This window comes from Thermobia domestica, chromosome 14 (assembly GCF_964235325.1).
Source record: "Thermobia domestica chromosome 14, izTheDome1.hap1.1, whole genome shotgun sequence".
NCBI classification, from domain to species: Eukaryota; Metazoa; Arthropoda; class Insecta; order Zygentoma; family Lepismatidae; genus Thermobia; species Thermobia domestica.
The window spans coordinates 150,799,433-150,819,260 of NC_137467.1; the positions used below are offsets into that span (position 1 = coordinate 150,799,433).

Genomic DNA, 19,828 nt, shown 5'->3' on the forward strand with positions numbered 1-19,828 from the left:
TCCCTCCATTTTATCGGTCGACCGCCTCGGGAAAGGTCTTTCACACTGCCCGTAGCAAATGCACGTTTTTCCCACCCCAACATTGTTGCTTTTCTTGGTGGATTAATACCAAAGCGGTCTGTAAATTTCACTTTAACACTTTCCATGGTATCACATGTTTAACGCCTTTCGTGAAGCCAAACCGCAATAACTAATGCTTGTTCAATGCTATATGGACTTTGATCACACATTGTTGATTACTCCAACATCACTGCAAATAACTGTTACGAAACAGAAAACAAATGAACATGGATAGCAGTGTTGCTAGACAATACCAAGCAATGTTACCAAATAAATGTGGATGAAACCTAAAACCGTCAGAAAAGACCAATTAGGGGTACGCCCACTTCCGGACCACCCTGTAGCATTATTACTAATAGAGCACTTAGAGTAAACTCAAATTATTTACATTAGCTCAAGGTAGATCTTAAATTATCTATCTTGCTAATATTTGATAAACGCACCTATGATGTGCTTTTGAGGTACTTTCGGGGATTGTTCACCACTGTTTCGAATCGGCAAAACAGAACCGTATGTGTGGATAAGAAACACTTTTAAAGTAGTAGTTAACATGTATTTCGTATCATATTTGGTATGTAAGAGTGTATGTTCGTGTTGCGAAATGTCAGATATGTAAGTCGGAGTGTATGACAATTCTCAGTGTAGAAGAGGAAAAGTGAACTGGATCATACCTGAAACGCAGATGACGATGACAATCAAATTCAAGAAGTTGCACTGAGCAAAATGCAGCAATCTCTATTGTATTCACTAACAGTCTATTTTATGTCTTCATGAATACGAAATATAAAATGACTCTTTGCGATGTACTAACTATTGTGATTATCAACGTTGTTACTTAAAAAGTTACTCTGACGTCGACTCAAACTTCCACTAACTCTGACAAAATAGACTGAAGTATTTATACAACAAAGATACTTACATTATAGTTCGTATCTCCCAAAATTCGGATCAAAATCATACATGTGGGTGTTGAGATTTCTCTGAAGACACCGTAGTTAACCAATTCCTCTTAAAATTTAGCGTCATGTCAGCACTCTGCATTTTACATATCTTACATAACGCTGTCCGTTGCTATATGTTTTCTGTTAACATAGAATTACAAAAATGCTTACATTTACATAACATCATTTCAGACAATTTACAACATTCACAACGTTCGCAGACTATGTTTTATGACATTACAAATACCAAGACCAAAACAAACAAACTTTAATATTTCTACAACTGAAACTAAAATATTTTTAATTAATGAGAATAAAATATTAAGATCCCTTGACAGAGTGTTAATATGGTATTGGGTCTTCTTAGAAAGGTTTTACGGTCCAGAGGATAGAGGACTGAGGTTCGTGACACTAAACATAATAAAACTATAGTCACTGACTGACTACAGGAACACCTTTTGTATACGTACAAGCTAGTAAGTGAAGTTGATACCTTGTATCTGCATAATGCTAAATGTAAATATCAAAAGTGAACGATCAAGTAATACTTAAATTGATAGAACTATTATCATAATTGTTCTAAAAAAAAAAAAAATAATAATTTCACAATGATTCACTTTTCATTAATCATCCGTTTCTTGTAGCCTGAAGGGCATAACTGTGGAACCTTAAACCAAAATTTCACTCCTGTAACTTCTTTTCCTGTGTGCAAAAATTTGAAAGATGAAATGAAAAGATACATTGTATATTTTTTTCTTTTCTTTTCTAGAGGTAACATCATGGATTGTTTGTGATGGAGATATTGATCCAGAATGGATCGAATCTTTAAACTCTGTGCTAGATGACAACAGATTGTTAACTCTTCCTTCCGGTTGGAGAATCCAGTTTGGTCCGAACGTTAATTTTATCTTTGAAACGCACGATTTAAGTTATGCTTCACCTGCTACTATATCAAGGATGGGAATGATATTTTTGAGGTAAGAAATTTCATTTAAATAATGTTTAGAGAAGAGTCACTTCTAGTAAGATTTGTTCAGGGACATAATCAGTCGCAATTCTTCTGTTCTTGAGGTGGCATTTTTTTTTTTCCAAATTTTGTGTCGGCCTCTGAGTGTTAGCCTAATACTATGTCGTGACCCTTTTTCAACCTTAATGTCATTGCTAATAATGAGAAAAAATAAGGTTAAGGTTGCTTGCTATCAAATTTTAAAAGTTCCAGAAATTAATATTATTTCTTATTGTAATAAGGTAACGGATGCTTTTTTATTGCAAGCTCGATGGGAGAACTTTTTACTTCATATGTTCTTCTGCAACCAAACAATAAAAGGACTGCATCTTGTACAGTAGACGACGCTACAACCTCCATCTAATCTTCATATAAATACACGGATTCAAAATTCGTTATCTTTTTACGTGAGGAAACTCTTTAACATTACAATAACTTCCATTCATCGCCGTGTGCCCTTTTGTATCCTAGTGGCTACTGTTCAATAATTCTGGGTACGATCCTGGATGCAGCGATGCAAGAACTCGGTTTAGCGCCTCCCCCCACCTTCCCTTAACCAACCAAACCTAAACGCTCCCCGAGTACACCTGATATTGGCATCACATATTAATTCTCGTATTCCATTTTTTCTTCAAGTGGTAAAGCTTGATTTCAAAATTGCAATACATAATTTAATTTTTAGTACAAGACAAAACATCAAACTAATTAGTATTTGATTGCCAAATAATCTGAGGTAGCATGTTTGAGATATTCTTATAGTCTCTTCATAATAACTGCAAATCACAATGTTTTTAGAACTATAATATCTGGATGTCCATATGTGTAGAATGAATCAACAGTCTGTTGCTTTAGAATAGAATATTTAATTATAACATAAAGTCAAGTTGTTGTCTCGAGTATTATATTCGGACATTTTGCAGGTGTCTTAAATCAGTGTAAGCGGAATGAAAACACAAAAGAAACTGGAACAAAAAATTAATTTTGCGGGATCTTCGGCTGCAAAGGTTTTTACAATGTCCTCAAAAGATAGCTTTGAAGCTAAGTTATATTCTATCCTAAGGTATAATATGATCCTACGGTTGATGAGTCTTTGTTGTACTGTTAAGTTCTAAGGTAATTGTTAATGATCTTTAGTTTGTCAAAACTCCTTTCCTTGCCTTATAGTGAAAATAAATATCTGTTCAGTTTTGCGACCCCCAATCCGCCACCCGGAGCACAAGCCTGGTTTGCTCCCCCTCCCCTTAGTTACGTCATTGCCCGGATGGGAGTACTCACAAGTAAACCTTACGTTTGGGTGAATCGAGTTGCTGACTGAGACACATATGAGAAAGTAGTACTAAATGTGGTCAGTATTTCAGTGAAGTTTTAGGTGCGAAGCTCCAGGGGTTTACGAGATACAGCTACCAGAACATCACATAAAAGTACAGAATAGTCTTCATACAGTTGGAGGTAAAAGCTCTGTAAGACCTCTTGTAATGACAAAAGGTGAATAACAATTATATGGGTACAGATTAGGACTAGGGGGAAGTCATATAGTAAGGGTATACCTGACGGCGGCCATCTTAAAATCCGCCATTTTGAATTAAGGTTAAGTTTTTAAAATATGAATAGGGTCATGTGATACATGATTTAAGGCGCAAATTTAATCAGAAGAACAATGGTGACGTTAATTTTGATTTACGCGCAATTGGTAAAAAGTTACAGGGAAATTAAATATTGTTGCAGCATATGTATTATTCCTTTACCTCACCTTGTAAATTTTGTGTTAATGATAATAATTAAATAAAAAGCGGGTGGGTAAATATTAGGTCTATGGTAAGAGTTGCCTTGATGGCGGCCATGTTCAAATCCGCCATTTTGAATCAGACAAAAGTTTTAAACAAAACGCATAACAGTGACACCTTATTAATAGCAAATTTTACCATAACTCCAACGGTATAACCATTTTTGCTTTATCATTAACCAGCACAAAATTAAATGGATCGCTCCTTACGACTACTGCTTTGACGGAATTGGTAACGACAAATGTGTCAAGTGTAACTGGATTGCCTTTGTCAGGTGTGCTCACTATGAGCAGAGCATTTGTGCAAGTCATGCACTCTTTTTTTGAACTACATACTGATTGTACTAATTGAGGACTTTTCTGGAAGAAAGACCCAAGTTCACTTATGACTCAATTCCACTTTGATCATTTTTCCTTAAATTAGCAACTTGTATTTGCGATAATAAATGCTGGTTAATGATAAAGCAAAAATGGTTATATCGTTGGATTTATGGTAAAATTTGCTATTAATAAGGTGACACTGTTATGCGTTTTGTTTAAAACTTTTGTCTGATTCAAAATGGCGGATTTGAACATGGCCACCATCAAGGCAACTCTTACCATAGACCTAATATTTATCCATCTGCTTTTTATTTAATTATTATCATTAACACAAAATTTACAAGGTGAGGTAAAGGAATAATACATATGCTGCAACAATATTTAATTTCCCTGTAACTTTTTACCAATTGCGCGTAAATCAAAATTAACGTCACCATTGTTCTTCTGATTAAATTTGCGCCTTAAATCATGTATCACATGACCCTATTCTTATTTTAAAAACTTAACCTTAATTCAAAATGGCGGATTTCAAGATGGCCGCCGTCAGGTATACCCTTACTATATGACTTCCCCCTAGTCCTAATATGTACCCATATATTTGTTATTCACCTTTTGTCATTACAAGAGGTCTTACAGAGCTTTTACCTTCAACTGTATGAGTACTATTCTGTACTTCCATGTGATGTTCTGGTAGCTGTATCTCGTAAACCCCTGGAGCTTCGCACCTAAAACTTCACTGAAATACTGACCACATTTAGTACTACTTTCTCATATGTGTCTCAGTCAGCAACTCGATTCACCCAAACGTAAGGTTTACTTGTCAGATGCAAACCCAAGTAATGTTCAGATATTTACTACATTGCCGTATTAATTGTAGTATAAATCTAAAAACACTTTTTCTATGTTCATATTCTCATCATTTCTGTAAACAGTGCTTAATCACAGTTTTAAGCACTTTCTAGCAAAGGTTCGTCTCTATTGTAATCACCTCGCAAGCTTAACTCACAAGTGTCTACACGATAGTGGTCGTAGATTATACCAGAATTATTTCGGGCAGAAGCTGAAACAAAAGTTGCAGGACACGCTCACGCTGGCTTCACAGTAGAACCTCACCTCTGGGACGAGAGTCCGTGGTTTGATCCCGAGCTATGTGAGTTTGTGGTGGATATCGCCAAGTCCGTAATTTTCGCGGGATTCTACCGTTTCTTACCATTTTTTCATTCTAAATGTTTAAATGTTTCTTTGATAATCACTCACTTTTATTATCCACTCATCTTCTTTAGCCTGCAGAGCATAACCATGGGACGTTAAATGAAAGATTTAATCTTTTTTTTTGTGGGGGGGGGGGGGGAGAGATAACCATTTTTCCTCTGTTCATTTCTACTTTCATAATACCAAATTCATTTAACGTTTTTTTCCCCCTGAATCTTACGCCGTTTCATGACTTACCAAGCTCAAACACTTTTAACACTTCATCTTTATATTTTGACATTGAGAGTGCGTTCGGATCATATAACAAGCAAAATAATGAGAATACTTATGTTACACTCGTTTCACATTCTGTGAAAATGTTGAGTACATTCCTCGCGTAAAAAAATGAAATCTTTAGATTTTATGTCACATGATTATGCCGGCTAGGCTAAAGGAGATGGTGATGATGAGAAATGAATGAAATAGTGGAATAAAGAAAGCGAGAGGAAACGGGAAAATCCCGAAAAAACCCACCCTTTACTTTCGTTCCCTTACTCTGTTATCTAGATCATATTTTAGTAATCTTTTATATGTACACTCATGTCCAAAATTATTGTCGATTGTCCATAAATATGTTGTTGTGGGAATATAATTTGATAACGAATTCGCCCGGTATTTCTTATAGTGTTAGTATGTGTATAATCGGCAGAGACATGTATGTGGAAAATTTCATGTCAAAAGTGCAGTAAATAAGAACAATAAAACGAAAATTAAACTTTCTTGTACATTTAGCAACATTTTGTTTTACTCATTCTAATTTTCGTATTTATAATTATTTTCCTATGAAATTTACCACAAATATACATTTCCCGATTATACAGATAGTATCAGTATTAAAGGTACTCTGCAAAATCATTATCAAATTATATTCTTACAAGAAGACAGTTATAGATATGCGACAATCATTTTGGACATGAGTGTACATATATGTATATTCTAGTTCTGGCTCAATACCAGAGCGTCCTCTTCTGGTACTTGGGGTCTCTGGTTCGATCCCAGCTCGCGCCAAGTGAACTTTGTAGTAAACAAACACTGTGTGCGTGGATTTTCTCGGGGATCTCCAGTTTTCTCCCACTTTCTTCATTCCACCATTTCGTTCATTATTTCATCACCGTCTCCTTTAGCCTAGCCGGCATAATCGTAGGACGTAAAACTCAAAAGATTTCATTTTTTTTCTAGTTCTTACTAACTTTGGAAAAGTTGTTTCTTTAAGCTTTCGTGACAAATATTCTTTGAAGTGCAACAACTGTACGTTTTACGTCGTGCATATTTATCATTAGTTTTGTTTATAATTAAAATATACACAACATATAACATAAAGTATGTTTTATTTGAAACTAATAGTATGTTTGTAAAGAATACTACAACAAGTGGTTGAAATGTGGATTGTTTAAGAAAACAAAAGTGCTACCAAATAAGCGAAAAGCTCTTTACTCGATTGCCTCTGCAACTTAAGAAAGTCAAAATAGAACTATTAATGTGAATCTTACATGTAAGTAAAAATATTCCTGTAAACCTGTATTCTCCTACAATGTACCAATTTTGTGTTTTTGTATCCAGTAATTTTTTCCCTCCGTCCAAATCCAAAATAGTTTTCTAATATTGTAATAATTAAAATATAACCTTAATAGACGAAATCTTAACATCAGTAACTGTGAAAATTAGATTAAATGTCGGCTGGTTTTGAAGGGGGTGCGGTGGCTCAGTGGAGAGCGTTCACCTCCGGTGCTTGGGGTTCCTGGTTCGATCCCAGCTCGCGCCGTGTGAACTTTGTGGTGGACAAACACCGTGCTCGTGGGTTTTCTCAGGGTTCTCCCGTTTCCTCCCACTTTCTTCATTCCACCATTTCACTCATCTCTCATCATCACCGTCTCGTTTAGCCTAACCGGCATAATCGTGGGACGTAAAACTTAAAAGATTTCATTTCATTTTTTTTTTTCGGCTGGTTTTGAATTTTCCTATTAAAGAGAAAACTTATTCTTTAACTGTTGATAAAAATTATAGTTCTTCCAAAATATTAAACATCTTCAAAGAATTGTGTACAAAGTATTGTCAGCAGTGTACGAGGAGCGTTCGGAAAGTAACTTCCGATTGGTCATTGTGCGTGAAGTAGTGATGTGGTAGTAACAGTCCGTGATTTGCACAAACGTACACGGTAGATCAGTCTGCATCCAGCTGTGATAGGTTGAAGGTTGTCTGATCACTAGTTCCTCTTTTTGTAGCGTCTCAAAATGTGTGCTGCAATAGAAAACCCCGCCAAGTGCGAGGTGCAAGTTGTTACACGTTTTCTTACTTCAAAATAGTATTCGGCAGCAGCTATTCATCGGGAACTTTGTGCCGTGTATGGACCGAATGTGATGAATGAAGGAGTTGTTCCTGAATGGATTCGTTCATTTAAAACTGGACGAACAAACATTCATAACGAAGAGAGGAGTGACATGCCATCAGTTGTCACTGATGAACTCGTTCAGAAAATTGATGGAAAAGTTCGTGAAGATCTACGTTTCACAATCTTGGAGCTTTCGGATAAATTTCCACATCAGCGTTTTGGTGATTTTGAGGAGCTGAAACATGCAGTCACAGGCTGGCTGAAGGTACAGGAGAGAGATATTTATGCTAATGGAATTTCTATGCTAATGCATAGATATGGTAAGTGCTTGAACGTTTATGGAAATTATATTGAAAAATTAGTCAAAAAAATAGTTTTCAGATGTTGTATATAATAAATCTTCTTATTTACTTTGGTGTTTCTTTTTTAACCAATCGGAGATTATTTCCGAACGTCCCTCGTATAAGGTTGCTTGAAATCTTTCTAAATACACTTGTATATTACCTGAATCTAAATCAAATTGCTCTAAAAAGATAAATAGGCCATTATTTGCGTAGATCCGTATTCGATGCGGCACTGTTGATATTAATTGTAAGACCGATGTGGTAAAATAGGTATTTGTTTATTTCAGCACATTAAACCCAGTTTGTCGTAGCTTGGACAGCCATCACAGTTTTCACGTCCTCAGTCAAGACCGTGCAAAATTCATGTGGTACTTACCCCAACCTACTTTAATCTCTCAACAAAATGATACGCTAAAAAATTAAAACAACTTGTTCGGCCAATCATAAAGAAATCCTTTAGTTTAACGTCCCACGATTATGCCCGTTAGGCTAAGGGAGATGCATGATTTAAGCAAGTGAATGATGATAAAATAATGGAATTGTAATGTGGGAGGAAACGGGAGTACCCGAGAAAACCCACGGACACGATGTTGTCCATTACAAACTTACTTGACCGGGGTTCGAACTAAAGATAAGCGCTGTGTCACTGAGCCACCGTGCTCCCTATTATTTTAAGATATAATACCTCTACATGTGTTATTTAGTCAGAATCAAGTTTACAATTCTTTTTCTTTTGTCTCTTTTATACTATTTTTTATTGCATTTTTCATTTCTTAATGCCATAAGTCTGCTGCAGTTGGTTACATCCATCTTCGTTCTAGATTATAAATTAATAAATATTCATGCTTTCATTTTATGTCATATACTTTTAGGTTATAAACATTGCACACACACAATTTTCTGTCGAGTTCAAAATTCCTTATTTATTAATTTATTTTTGCTAGCGATGAAGACATTGATATAAAAGCGCTTGTGACTGCTTGGCTTCGAGCACAAGATGAGGACTCGGCGAAATTCCTTGAACAGTATATTGACGACTATTTCTACAAAGGTAAGGAAATTAAGAACAACTATGTAGCGTAGAAGAAAAATGCGAGAATAAACTTTGAATGATGTTTAGTTATGAGTATGAGGTATTCCCTCAAGGGCTTGAGTGCAACTCCTAAATTTATCGTTCTCCCCCCATAAAGTATTGTTATCCTCCCAAAATCTACCATTTTTCCCCCTAAATGCATGATTCCCCAAAATTTATTATTTTAGTGAAAAATTGTGTTCCCCCCAAAAAAAATCTCACGTACGCAACCGCGCCCTAAAACCCATCTGTTGGCACATCTGATTAGTTACACTAGATGGAACGAAATACAGTAAAGCCCCGATTATCTGCGGGATTGCTTGGCAAGGGCATTGCGGATAAGGAAAATCGTGGATAACCCGAAAATGACTTAAAATTAGGTGCAAATACGAAATATATATATATATATATATATATATATATATATATATATATATATATATATATATATATATATATATATATATATTAGCATTACAACAATTCTATTGTACAAAAGAAAAACATTTAAAAATTGTAAAATTCCCTTCCTCTACATCTAAATCACTAAAATAAAGATCAGAAAACAAACAAACAAACAAATAAAAAACTGCACTGTAAACCTGTCAGTAATTTTCGACCATCGTATTGTAGGGCCTATTGTATTTTCCTGGTTGTTGACTTAATTAAAATGGTATTTGTAAGATTCGTAATTAGCTTTCCAGTGGTCGCCAGCGGACTCTCACTACGCAGTGAACAATGAATGTAAATTACTACCACGCAAATCACTCTTCCCAATTCCTGTTATCTTACAACAACCGGATTCTGCTTATCAGAGTAGAGTTGCACTGCGAAGCTATTGTTGGAAATAATGATTTTTACAATGCAATTTATTTTCATGTTTTAGAACATAGCACTTACTTGCATGTGGAGTGTCAGTTCGCAGCAACTACTTACGAAAAATAATTAAGCGCGAATGCAGCAAGGTTATTTTTTTTTTTTATTTTTCGAGGCACTCGCGGATAATCGTGACTTTGCTGTAGTTTTAGTAAAAAAGTGGTTTAGAATGATTGTTTGTTATGACTAGAAACCGGGTTTCAGCCAAAATGCCTGTTTCTTTATGTTAGAAATATGATAAAAAATGAACGCGCTGAAGTTGTTTTACAGAGTGCTTATGCTTCAATTTCAGCAACATTAATTTTGCCTATTGCTCTATGTTGTCTATATTAGTACTTACCTAGGGCTCTTACTTCTGTAAGATTTGTGTCGCTTCCTAGGAAATGAAAAGTAAATGAAACGAACTTTGTTTAGCGCAAAATGATATATGAAAGAAGTGCTGGCGCAAGAAATATGAGGGAATAATTCTGGCAGATGCCTTAATGGACAATAATATCAAAGGTCAAAATGTTCCAATCCAGATGTTTTGTTTAAATAATGGGTTACATAAGATTTTGATTTTCAAGTTATTAAGGAAGTAAAAATATTAAAAGACAAGTATTTTTGCCTGTTTTTAATTCAAAAAGATGTTGGGTAAAATTAAAATAAAAGGCAAGCGTTTTTTTTTTTTTTTTTATTTGTTTCCTTTCTTTTCACAAAAATAAATATAGAGTTTTATTTACATGTAATTATAGGATTTAGTTTGAGACAAATGATGTCGCACAGAGAAGGAATTAGCTAACATAAAAGACAGCTTTCAGCAATCATTCAGGAGACTAAACGTTAAGCTTTGGACTTGAAAGTAACAATGTATACAAAAAAGAAAAAATACAACTTACATTTAAAAAAAAAGTTGTCTTACGACACAACGAGATTTTCGATGTCCACTTATGTACTCGTTTTTTCAGTTAGGATTTCAATTCGCTTTTGGTTAGTTTCTTGCGCATCTTTTTATATTGAACAATTTACATTAATTTGAACCTTGACGTTTTCTAGAATGACTTTTTTTTTTTTTTTTTTTTTTTTTTTAATGACACCTGCGAATATTGATTACATTCAGACTTCAGCCTGAAACCTAATTAACTATCAACGCACTTACACTGTTTACCTAAAAAATTGTTTTTTTGTCATCAAGATATCCATCACCAAATTAACGAAATATATTCTGATTTTGAACAATTCACACTTCCAAAAACAGTACAAAATAATGTTGTCCACTTCAATGTCCTTTTTTTAACATTGGAATAAAATTTATTAATACTCCGTCCTTATAATTTCATTGTAGTTTTTACGTTGCTCCAGTTATATCCGTAAATTAAAAAAAAACATTGTAATTTTTTTTACACGTACTGTGCGATTAAGAACGCAAGTATCAATTTACAAGTTGAAACACACACGCACACACACACACACACACACACACACATATATATATATATATATATTGTTATCATGTGGAATTGCAATTAGTAATTCCTTGTGGATAGCAAAATGGATTAGATCCCTTCATTCGAAACAGACTAATAATTTCTTTTTTCGGCTTGTTGCCTGTATAGTTCTATAAAATAGTAAAATGCTACAGTGGTATTTGGACTGTTGTGTGAAGAAGTAGATGATTTATTAGATACACATGGAAAGCGTCTTATGCTTCTCCATTTAGAATATTCTGTACAAACTAAAAAATAGTGATATTTTTCTAGATTATTTAAAACAGTACGTATGATTTAATTTCAATAGTGCCTATGTTACTTCCTGTTTTTTAAAATAAGCGCCTGTTTGCTTACGTATTTCCATGCTTTTAATGACTTTGTTATTTGCTACTTTTTAAAACATAAATAGCTATTTTCCACGCTTTTAGTGGCCATTTATATATATATATATATATATATATATATATATATATATAAAAGTACCTGTTTATTTGCGTATTTTCCATGCTTTTACTGTCTGAACATCCGGTCTTTAGTTATGACCTTGATACCAGGAATGAGTAAGTCCTCAGCCTTCTGTCATTTATGGGTCCTTTAATTTCAACTTTAAAAGTAAGTTATCGCGTGGCTAAATGTTTAATAGTATAGATTTTGGTATGGGAAAGTCGTTTTGTAGGATTGGTGCAGAGATTCAGGTTGTCAGCAGGAAAATAGAAAGATACTATTCAATCAGAAATAAGTACATAAAAGTAATACGTTCATGGAGTTTACGTTGCATTTTTGTTGAAACACAGTTGGCTGCTAAAAGGGTCATAACTCTATAACAAAAAAATCTTGACGGAACAGCCGTTAGAAAGCCTGGGCCTACGAGTTGGCTTGTTCCACTCATGCGTTTGGGAAGATGTGTGGTCAGCACATCGGCCCCCGTTGCCGTTAATACTGACTTTCTAAACTGGAGTAAGCTAGTTCTTTCTTTGAAGTATGCTGAGTGGACGCCAAATGAGGGGAGTACAAGTGGTCACCAATCTTTTCTCAGACTGGATCTGATACTGCTTGACTTCGCTGATCTTAGGAGAACTAGAATTCTACTGTGGTTATAGGACGTTGGATTATAACTCAGTGGCCAACAATAAAACAGTATATTATCTCAGTACTTCCCAAACGAGACCAAAAGCTAGAACAAACTGATGTAAATGGATACTGCAGTATGCAAAAGATTCTCCTGTGAAAACTCTTAATTAGTTGCATTTTCTAGTGAATGCGTCATTAATAAGTTTTTAAAGCTATTTCAGCAAAAGATGACACAAATCTGTATACTTCATAAAAGAGCTTATATCTTTTTCAAAAAGGTCGCTTCGTAAACCTCAGTGGGTTTAGTTCAAAGTGTTTTGAAGAATTTATTTACACAAAATTTCCCAAGTTCATATTAAAGTTAAATGATACTGAACGGGAAGTGGAATCAGAAACAAGGAAGAATTCTAGAAACATCTGTTTTCTTACATGGAATGTAAAGGTTTTTATCAGTACGCCACAGAACATGCGATTTTAAACTTGGATTGACCGATCGTGTTATCATAACTTACGTGAAACATTGTCTTCTACAGCAATTACTTCACTGAGATGTGTGGAAGATACTACAAAGTAACAAATTCCAGATTTTATGTATATTGTTTTATATTTTATATAAAAAAAACTGATTTTATATTTTATATATCAGAATGGCCAAGAATTAACAATTTCGATCCTAGGGATATTTAAATTGACAAAGTCCTGTGTCCTGGTAAAAACTAAGGGTTATTTTAAAAAATAATATCTTTTTAAGTTTTTACTCTAAATGATTGAAACTTCCAGAAATGAAAGAAAAAATACCAATTTACTAGAAAATGCCGGTTTCCGTGCAAGACATATATGAATAATCATTGCAACTTTATTTCTTGCAAAGTAATAATGCTTGAGTGTGGTGAATGATAATGATACACTTTCTTTAGTTCTCTTTCTGCAATGCCTGAACTTTATTTCTTGCAAAGTAATAATGCTTGAATGTAATGAATGATAATGATACACTTTCTTTAGTTCTCTTTCTACAATGCCTGAAAAGCATTCTTGTATCAGATTTGCCAGTAGATAATTCACAAAGCACTCAAAATTACTTTCTTAAATAAAAAAAAGTATACAAAATTCATTTTTGGTTGGTATTTTAAATTTTAACTAGCTGTGTCATTCCTGAACGACACTCAGATTTAACATAAGTTTACAGGCTGTCGTCCGGGAACTATAGTAGGATTAAAAGTATTAAAAAGCGCTCAAAAGGAAAGGCAATACATGAAGTTCCTTATGTGTCTGAGAAAGAAAATACGCTAGAATCGATCATCTCTGGCCAAACATAACAATTAATAAACATCATATAACTAAGGAAACATTTCACATTTATTGAAAAAGAGTCCAGGTGTGTAAGCACATTCAGAAAAGATGTATACCAGTAATCCTACTTATTCCTACTTAAAAAAAAAAAAAAAAAAAAATCTTTTATCATTCAAGATCGCTTGAATCTCTGACATTGCTTGGATCACACATTAAGCTATACATTCACATTTATATAATCAGAATTCTAAAAAGGAACGTTAAACTAGCTCAAAGGCCGATTCAATTTCAAAATACATTTTTATTGTAATTCAGCGTCTTAAGGTTGATGGTGAGAGAGTTTGAGGCGTAGGACGTCTTTAGGACCATCCTTACTGAGTTTCCCGCCTCTGCTGTTGATATGGAAAGCTTTCCTTGATAAGAATAATAAATAGATAAATAAACCATGCAGGGATATTCTGGAAATAATGTCAAAATTTGACACATGATATTTATGGCGTTATTTGAGGTGTTGAGCAGTCAGGGACAAAAGTTATTTTCGTTTGATAAAATTAGTTTCATAAATTACTTCAGAATGGAAGTATAATTTTAGTACATTTTTCAGTAAATTAAAAAGAATGTGATTTTCTGTACATTGCAGTTGTAGCACCGTTACTCCCAAAATAAATTTCACCTAACAGAAGGAACTTTTGTCGCTGACTGTACAAATGATTCACGAAACGGAATTTTATTTTTCAGGTGTTCAGTGGGTGGAACAGAATGGAGAATTAGTGGTTGGAACTTCACTGGTGGGAGTAGTTTTGAATGGCTTATCACAATTGAGAGGAGTCACAAACAAAGCTCACTTTACTATTGCACTTATTAGAGGTCTTGGTGGGAACTTGCCAGAAAACATAAGAGAAGAATTTACTAAACAGGTAAGATTAATAGTTAAATTTTGAATTGAACTTAAGTGTAATGTCTAACTAGCATTATAGTATTATATTTTGTGATAAAATTTATTTAATCATATTTTATATAGGAACAAAGTTATGAAGTTAGCTTCCAGTGAGAAAAGGTTGGTATCTCCTTTCTTTATTAGTATAATGTCTTTAAGAGTAGAATATATAATAAGAGGTCAAGCTGTAAATTATTACCGATTTGAAGCTAAAATAAGTACACGAACATCTTTTCTTTTCTTTCTTTCTTTTTTCTTTTTTCATATTTACGCTTCTGAATGTACTAACTCTCATTTTGAGGAAGTTCTGAATATGGCTGTCCCTAGGATTATAAATTAACATTAATAATAATAATAATAATAATAATAATAATAATAATAATAATAATAATAATAATAATAATAATAATAATAATAATAATAATAATAATATCAATTTGTAAAACTCACGTTTTTTACGATTCAACAGGTGTTCGAGTGGACCAGAGAATACCATCCAAACTTTGATGTGCCTCTAGACTGCTATTACAACGCAAGAAAGGATCGTATAGACATATATACAATGGACCATGACAATAAATTTAAAATCAATTCCTCTGCGAATGCATTGCCACTTGTGCTGACGACAAATGTGAAAAGGGCCATCGATCACTTACAACCATGGCTTGAATCGGACAAAAGAGAACCGTTTTTACTTGTTGGGCCTGGTGGTTGTGGAAAAAGGTATTTTTATTTATTTATTTATTTATTTATTTATTTATTTATTTATTTATTTATTTATTTATTTATTTATTTATTTATTTCAGGGTTCTCACTGACCTGGAAAAGTGAGGGTACTCAACTTACTCGAGAAAAGTCCTAAAAAAGCCAGGGAATGTAATTAAAGCTAACAAAACCTGGAAAAGTCAGGAAATTTTAAATCGGGTTTTAACTTCCCAGAACCCATTGCTTGAAATCTTTATTTTGGTTTGTTTTGTATTACATAAGAAATGCCTGAAAGATATAGCGATTCTTCCTACTGCAGCGAGTGATTTAATATTTATTTTCTGAAGAAACGTTTCAGAGCAAGGCATTTACTAGTAATATCCATAAAATCATTTAGTTTTGGTTTCTGGAAGGCATAGTTATTGCGCCTTTACGTGCATTACGATCTAGCGACAGAGTTTTAGAAGTTTTTGAACATTATTGTAGAGAGCAAAGCTTTAGCAAAGGTACGTGTCACATTATGGATATCAATGTGATCTCTGTTATAATTCAGAAATTGTATTTGATTTTAATCTTGTTTACTACAATAAATATAGTATGGCATAGTTCTAGAACATTAGCCCGCATTCCCATTGAATTTTAGTAAAGAAAGAAAACAACCTGGTTACTAACTCGCCTTAACTCGCTATCGCTTGCTCGGCATTACTATGTGAATAGAGTATTAAGTTTTCGCCGTACCCGGATATTTATTAAGACATACTTTGTAAAATAAATTAGTTTCTTTTTCAAAATGTGTTTACCTACATATACATTATGTACATGTATACACCTAGTAGATGAGGAACCCCCCTGGTCGGGAAAGCGTAGTTGCCTTTTCACATTATATATAGATCTGAAAATTTGTAAATTGTTACCCGGAAAACCTGGGAAAGTCAGGTAATTTGACTCGCCAAATAGGTGGGAACCCTGCATTCGTAAAGTGTATTATTTATATTATTATTCTGTGAATATACTTACTCTTCATCTTTTATTTGAAATAATTTATTGTGGCATAGAACAGTAATAAGTAGAGACTGGATGTTAAGCAAGACGCCTATTTCTTAATGTTAAAGATATGATAAAAATGAATGCGCTTAAGTTCTTTGTGGTGAGATGGTGGTACAATACATTTGAAGGCTGCAACAAATTCAAAGTTAGCAATAATGAAAAATGCCAAAAATCCCTATGTATATAGTGATGCACATAATAATAGGATTATTTGCATTCTGAACAACTAATCAGCGGTGAACCTACACTATTTCTACCAATCCGAATTTCGTATCACAGACAGACATGAATGACGGTAACTATAAGAGGCTCATGGTTATAATTCCTTAAGAATGTTAGTGCTTTCTGTTAAACTACATGTTCCTTACAACTGTATACCGAGTCCAGCAATCACAGTGCATCCTGATATCTTCTTTGCTCATTACGGAATTTCTGCATTTCATTTATACGTTAAATTCAATTTTGCCTATAAACAAACCTTAATAAATTAGTAGAACAAACATATTGGTCATTGTAGTTTGTTGATAACGTGCATTAATATATATTTCATACTATGTACTTTTATTCTGTTTCAGTATGATACTGAAATATTGCTTTGATAAATTGAGGTCTACAGAAGTTGCAACTGTACATTGTAGTGCAGAAATTACACCTCAACATGTGCTACAGAAATTGAGTCAGGTATATATATACTTTTATTCGAGCTTGTTTTGTAATTAATTTCTTAATTTCATGAGATTTTCTACTGTAATGTATGTTATAATAGAACATAATAATTAGCATAGACAATTTTCTATTTGATTTTATTTTTCTATGCATTATTTTCTATATTATTTGATATTTGCTTTATTTCTTTCAGTTCTTTTTAAGAAGTTAAAACTGTAATAAACGCACTTGTTCATTGTTGTAGGTTTGCATGGTGATTTCCAGCAACACTGGACGTGTATATAGACCAAGGAACTGTGACCGACTTATTTTATATTTTAAAGATTTAAACTTGGCCAGACCAGACAAATGGGGAACGAGTATGTTAATTGCATTTTTGCAACAGGTATGTTTTGTTTATAAATCATCTGCTTTTTAAAATTGATTCGCTAAAGTTTTGATTAAACAATTAAAAAAGAAGTTCTGAATTATGGTTTAGGGCAGCGTTTCCCAACCGGTGTGCCGCGAGGAAATCGAAATAAATTATTAATTCTATAGGAATCAAATTGCAAGACAAGGGAAAATGTATATTTGTATTTCACATTACTATGAACCTCTACTATAAATCTACAATTTTAAGTTTCATACTGTGTTACTCTTCTGTACATTTTTAATGTTGGAAAACGCATTTATCATTATCATGACCATTATTGCTTCTTTATTGCTGCAGACTATTTCGCAACTCGAAATTTTAACACATGATTCAATAAATTCAACAAAGCAAATATGCATATAAATTATCTACATTTGTGTTTTAAAAGTATAGGAGATTTGTTTATTTATTCGTTATTTAGTGATCTTCCCTTTTAGTTAAAGGTTAGATACAGTTTTCGAAAGAGAAAGTGGATTTTTAAAAACCCGAGTCCTATATTTCATTACAATTGTTTTCTATTTTAAAATTAGAATGAAAAATAAGCATAATGATTTACCACGGGGGAAAATCAGTGATAGAGCTTTCTTAACTGTTAGGAGATCAGTAATCACATAAAAATACCACAATATTTTATATTTACAAATAATAATAGTAATTTTATATATATATATGGGTGATTCTGAAATTAAGGGGAATTTTAGCATTGGAAAAATCTTAAAATTAAAAATCGGAGAAATAATGTATAATTTATTTTCTACACACCTAAGGGCTAAACAAATACAATCATTACAGTGGATGAGGTCAAGAAAATATATATATATTTTTTTTAAAAAAATGGTAATTTATTATTTTGACAAACACGGTGGTTACATTAATATCCACGGAGGTTACAAAACATACCCAGTGAAGATATATTTAAGTTTTATTCACTGGTAAAATGTAAGACAATGTAATATTTTGAATTGAATGCTTAATATAGATTTGTGCGCATAACTAAAATTGCAGTAAACGTAAACCGGAATGTTCTATTTACCAAGAAAAGCTGTTCCAATCCCGCAACAAGGTCTTTAGTATAAAAAGTGGCTCTATTTGCTTTTCAGGGAAACACAATTATGAGTTCTGCCTCTATTCTGAAGAAATAAAAAACTCAATTTATTCGATGTTAGTAGACATTTTAAGGCCACGTAATGTCTGATGGTGTTTCTGGAATACATAATTTCAATATATCAAAAGAGTTTGCTGTGTAAATTCTGTCGATATCCCCCCCAAAATTGGCATAGTTTTCGTTGTCACTGGCGGATTACACATCTTGATAACACAACGTTTGTTGAGATTTATTTGGTACTGGGTGCAGTAGTTAAGTAAAAATACGGAACTTTTAACACGTAACTATAATGAAACTTCTGAACATCGTTAGGTTAGAGTAAGAGTACGAAGATCTGAAAACAAGTTGTAGCAGTTCATAAATGCTGTTAACACTCTATGGTTGAAACACACTGAGAAAAAAATTGTAGGTGGCGTACTTAAAAAGGTTACATGCGTAATTCCTATAGTTTTTGGACTTAACGTACAGCAGACTTATAACTGAAAACGCATGTTTTATAATACTTTCTGTGTAAGTGTTCCATCTATACGTACTTTCCGTATGAAACAATGCCGGCGGTCAGGATCTCACATACAAACGGACGTATATAACACATAGCTGAGGAATGTAACATAAGTATATGCATGTGATATACGGAAGACTGTTAGATGTCAGACATCCTGCAACGACATGATGTAACATCTAAGGGCAGTGCCTATGTAGCATGCGGATAACGTATGCTCCGTACTGATTTCTATAGTAAGCAAGAGGATACCATATATTTGTTACCGCTGTCCGGAGAACGGATTTTTTTCTGTGCAACAGGCACAGAGTTGTATTGTCCCTCATGAAAATGACCGCATTTAGTGTTAGGATTACATTGAAAGCAGCTTAGTCTGCGCATATTTAATACCAATGTGTTTCCCCCCCATGTCACTTGACGGCACTTCCTTCCCCTTTGGTAGCTATAACCAAAGGAGATGCCCCCCCCCCCCCGCATTTCAGTTATAATTCGCACACTGTCAACAGTTGTAAACACGAAGCGTGAAGAACATTTTTTACACAATGACTGCGGCAACCATAATATAACTCGTGATACCAATATATTTACGGAATAGATTACATTTTGTTGATATTTAACATGGAACATTAAAGGATTTTACA

At 33.6% G+C, this 19,828-nt stretch overlaps 1 protein-coding gene across 2 annotated transcripts in view; it reads left to right on the forward strand.

Annotated features, from left to right (window-relative positions):
• btv (dynein cytoplasmic heavy chain beethoven) overlaps positions 1-19,828 on the forward strand; it is a 437,347-nt gene that overhangs the window by 163,686 nt on the left and 253,833 nt on the right. For both annotated transcript variants that reach the window (XM_081739028.1, XM_081739029.1), the window contains exons 39-44: positions 1,771-1,978; positions 8,980-9,086; positions 14,552-14,730; positions 15,220-15,473; positions 17,078-17,183; positions 17,413-17,553. In XM_081739028.1, coding sequence (XP_081595154.1) covers positions 1,771-1,978; positions 8,980-9,086; positions 14,552-14,730; positions 15,220-15,473; positions 17,078-17,183; positions 17,413-17,553 — 995 coding nt within the window. The remainder of the gene's footprint in view (positions 1-1,770; positions 1,979-8,979; positions 9,087-14,551; positions 14,731-15,219; positions 15,474-17,077; positions 17,184-17,412; positions 17,554-19,828) is intronic.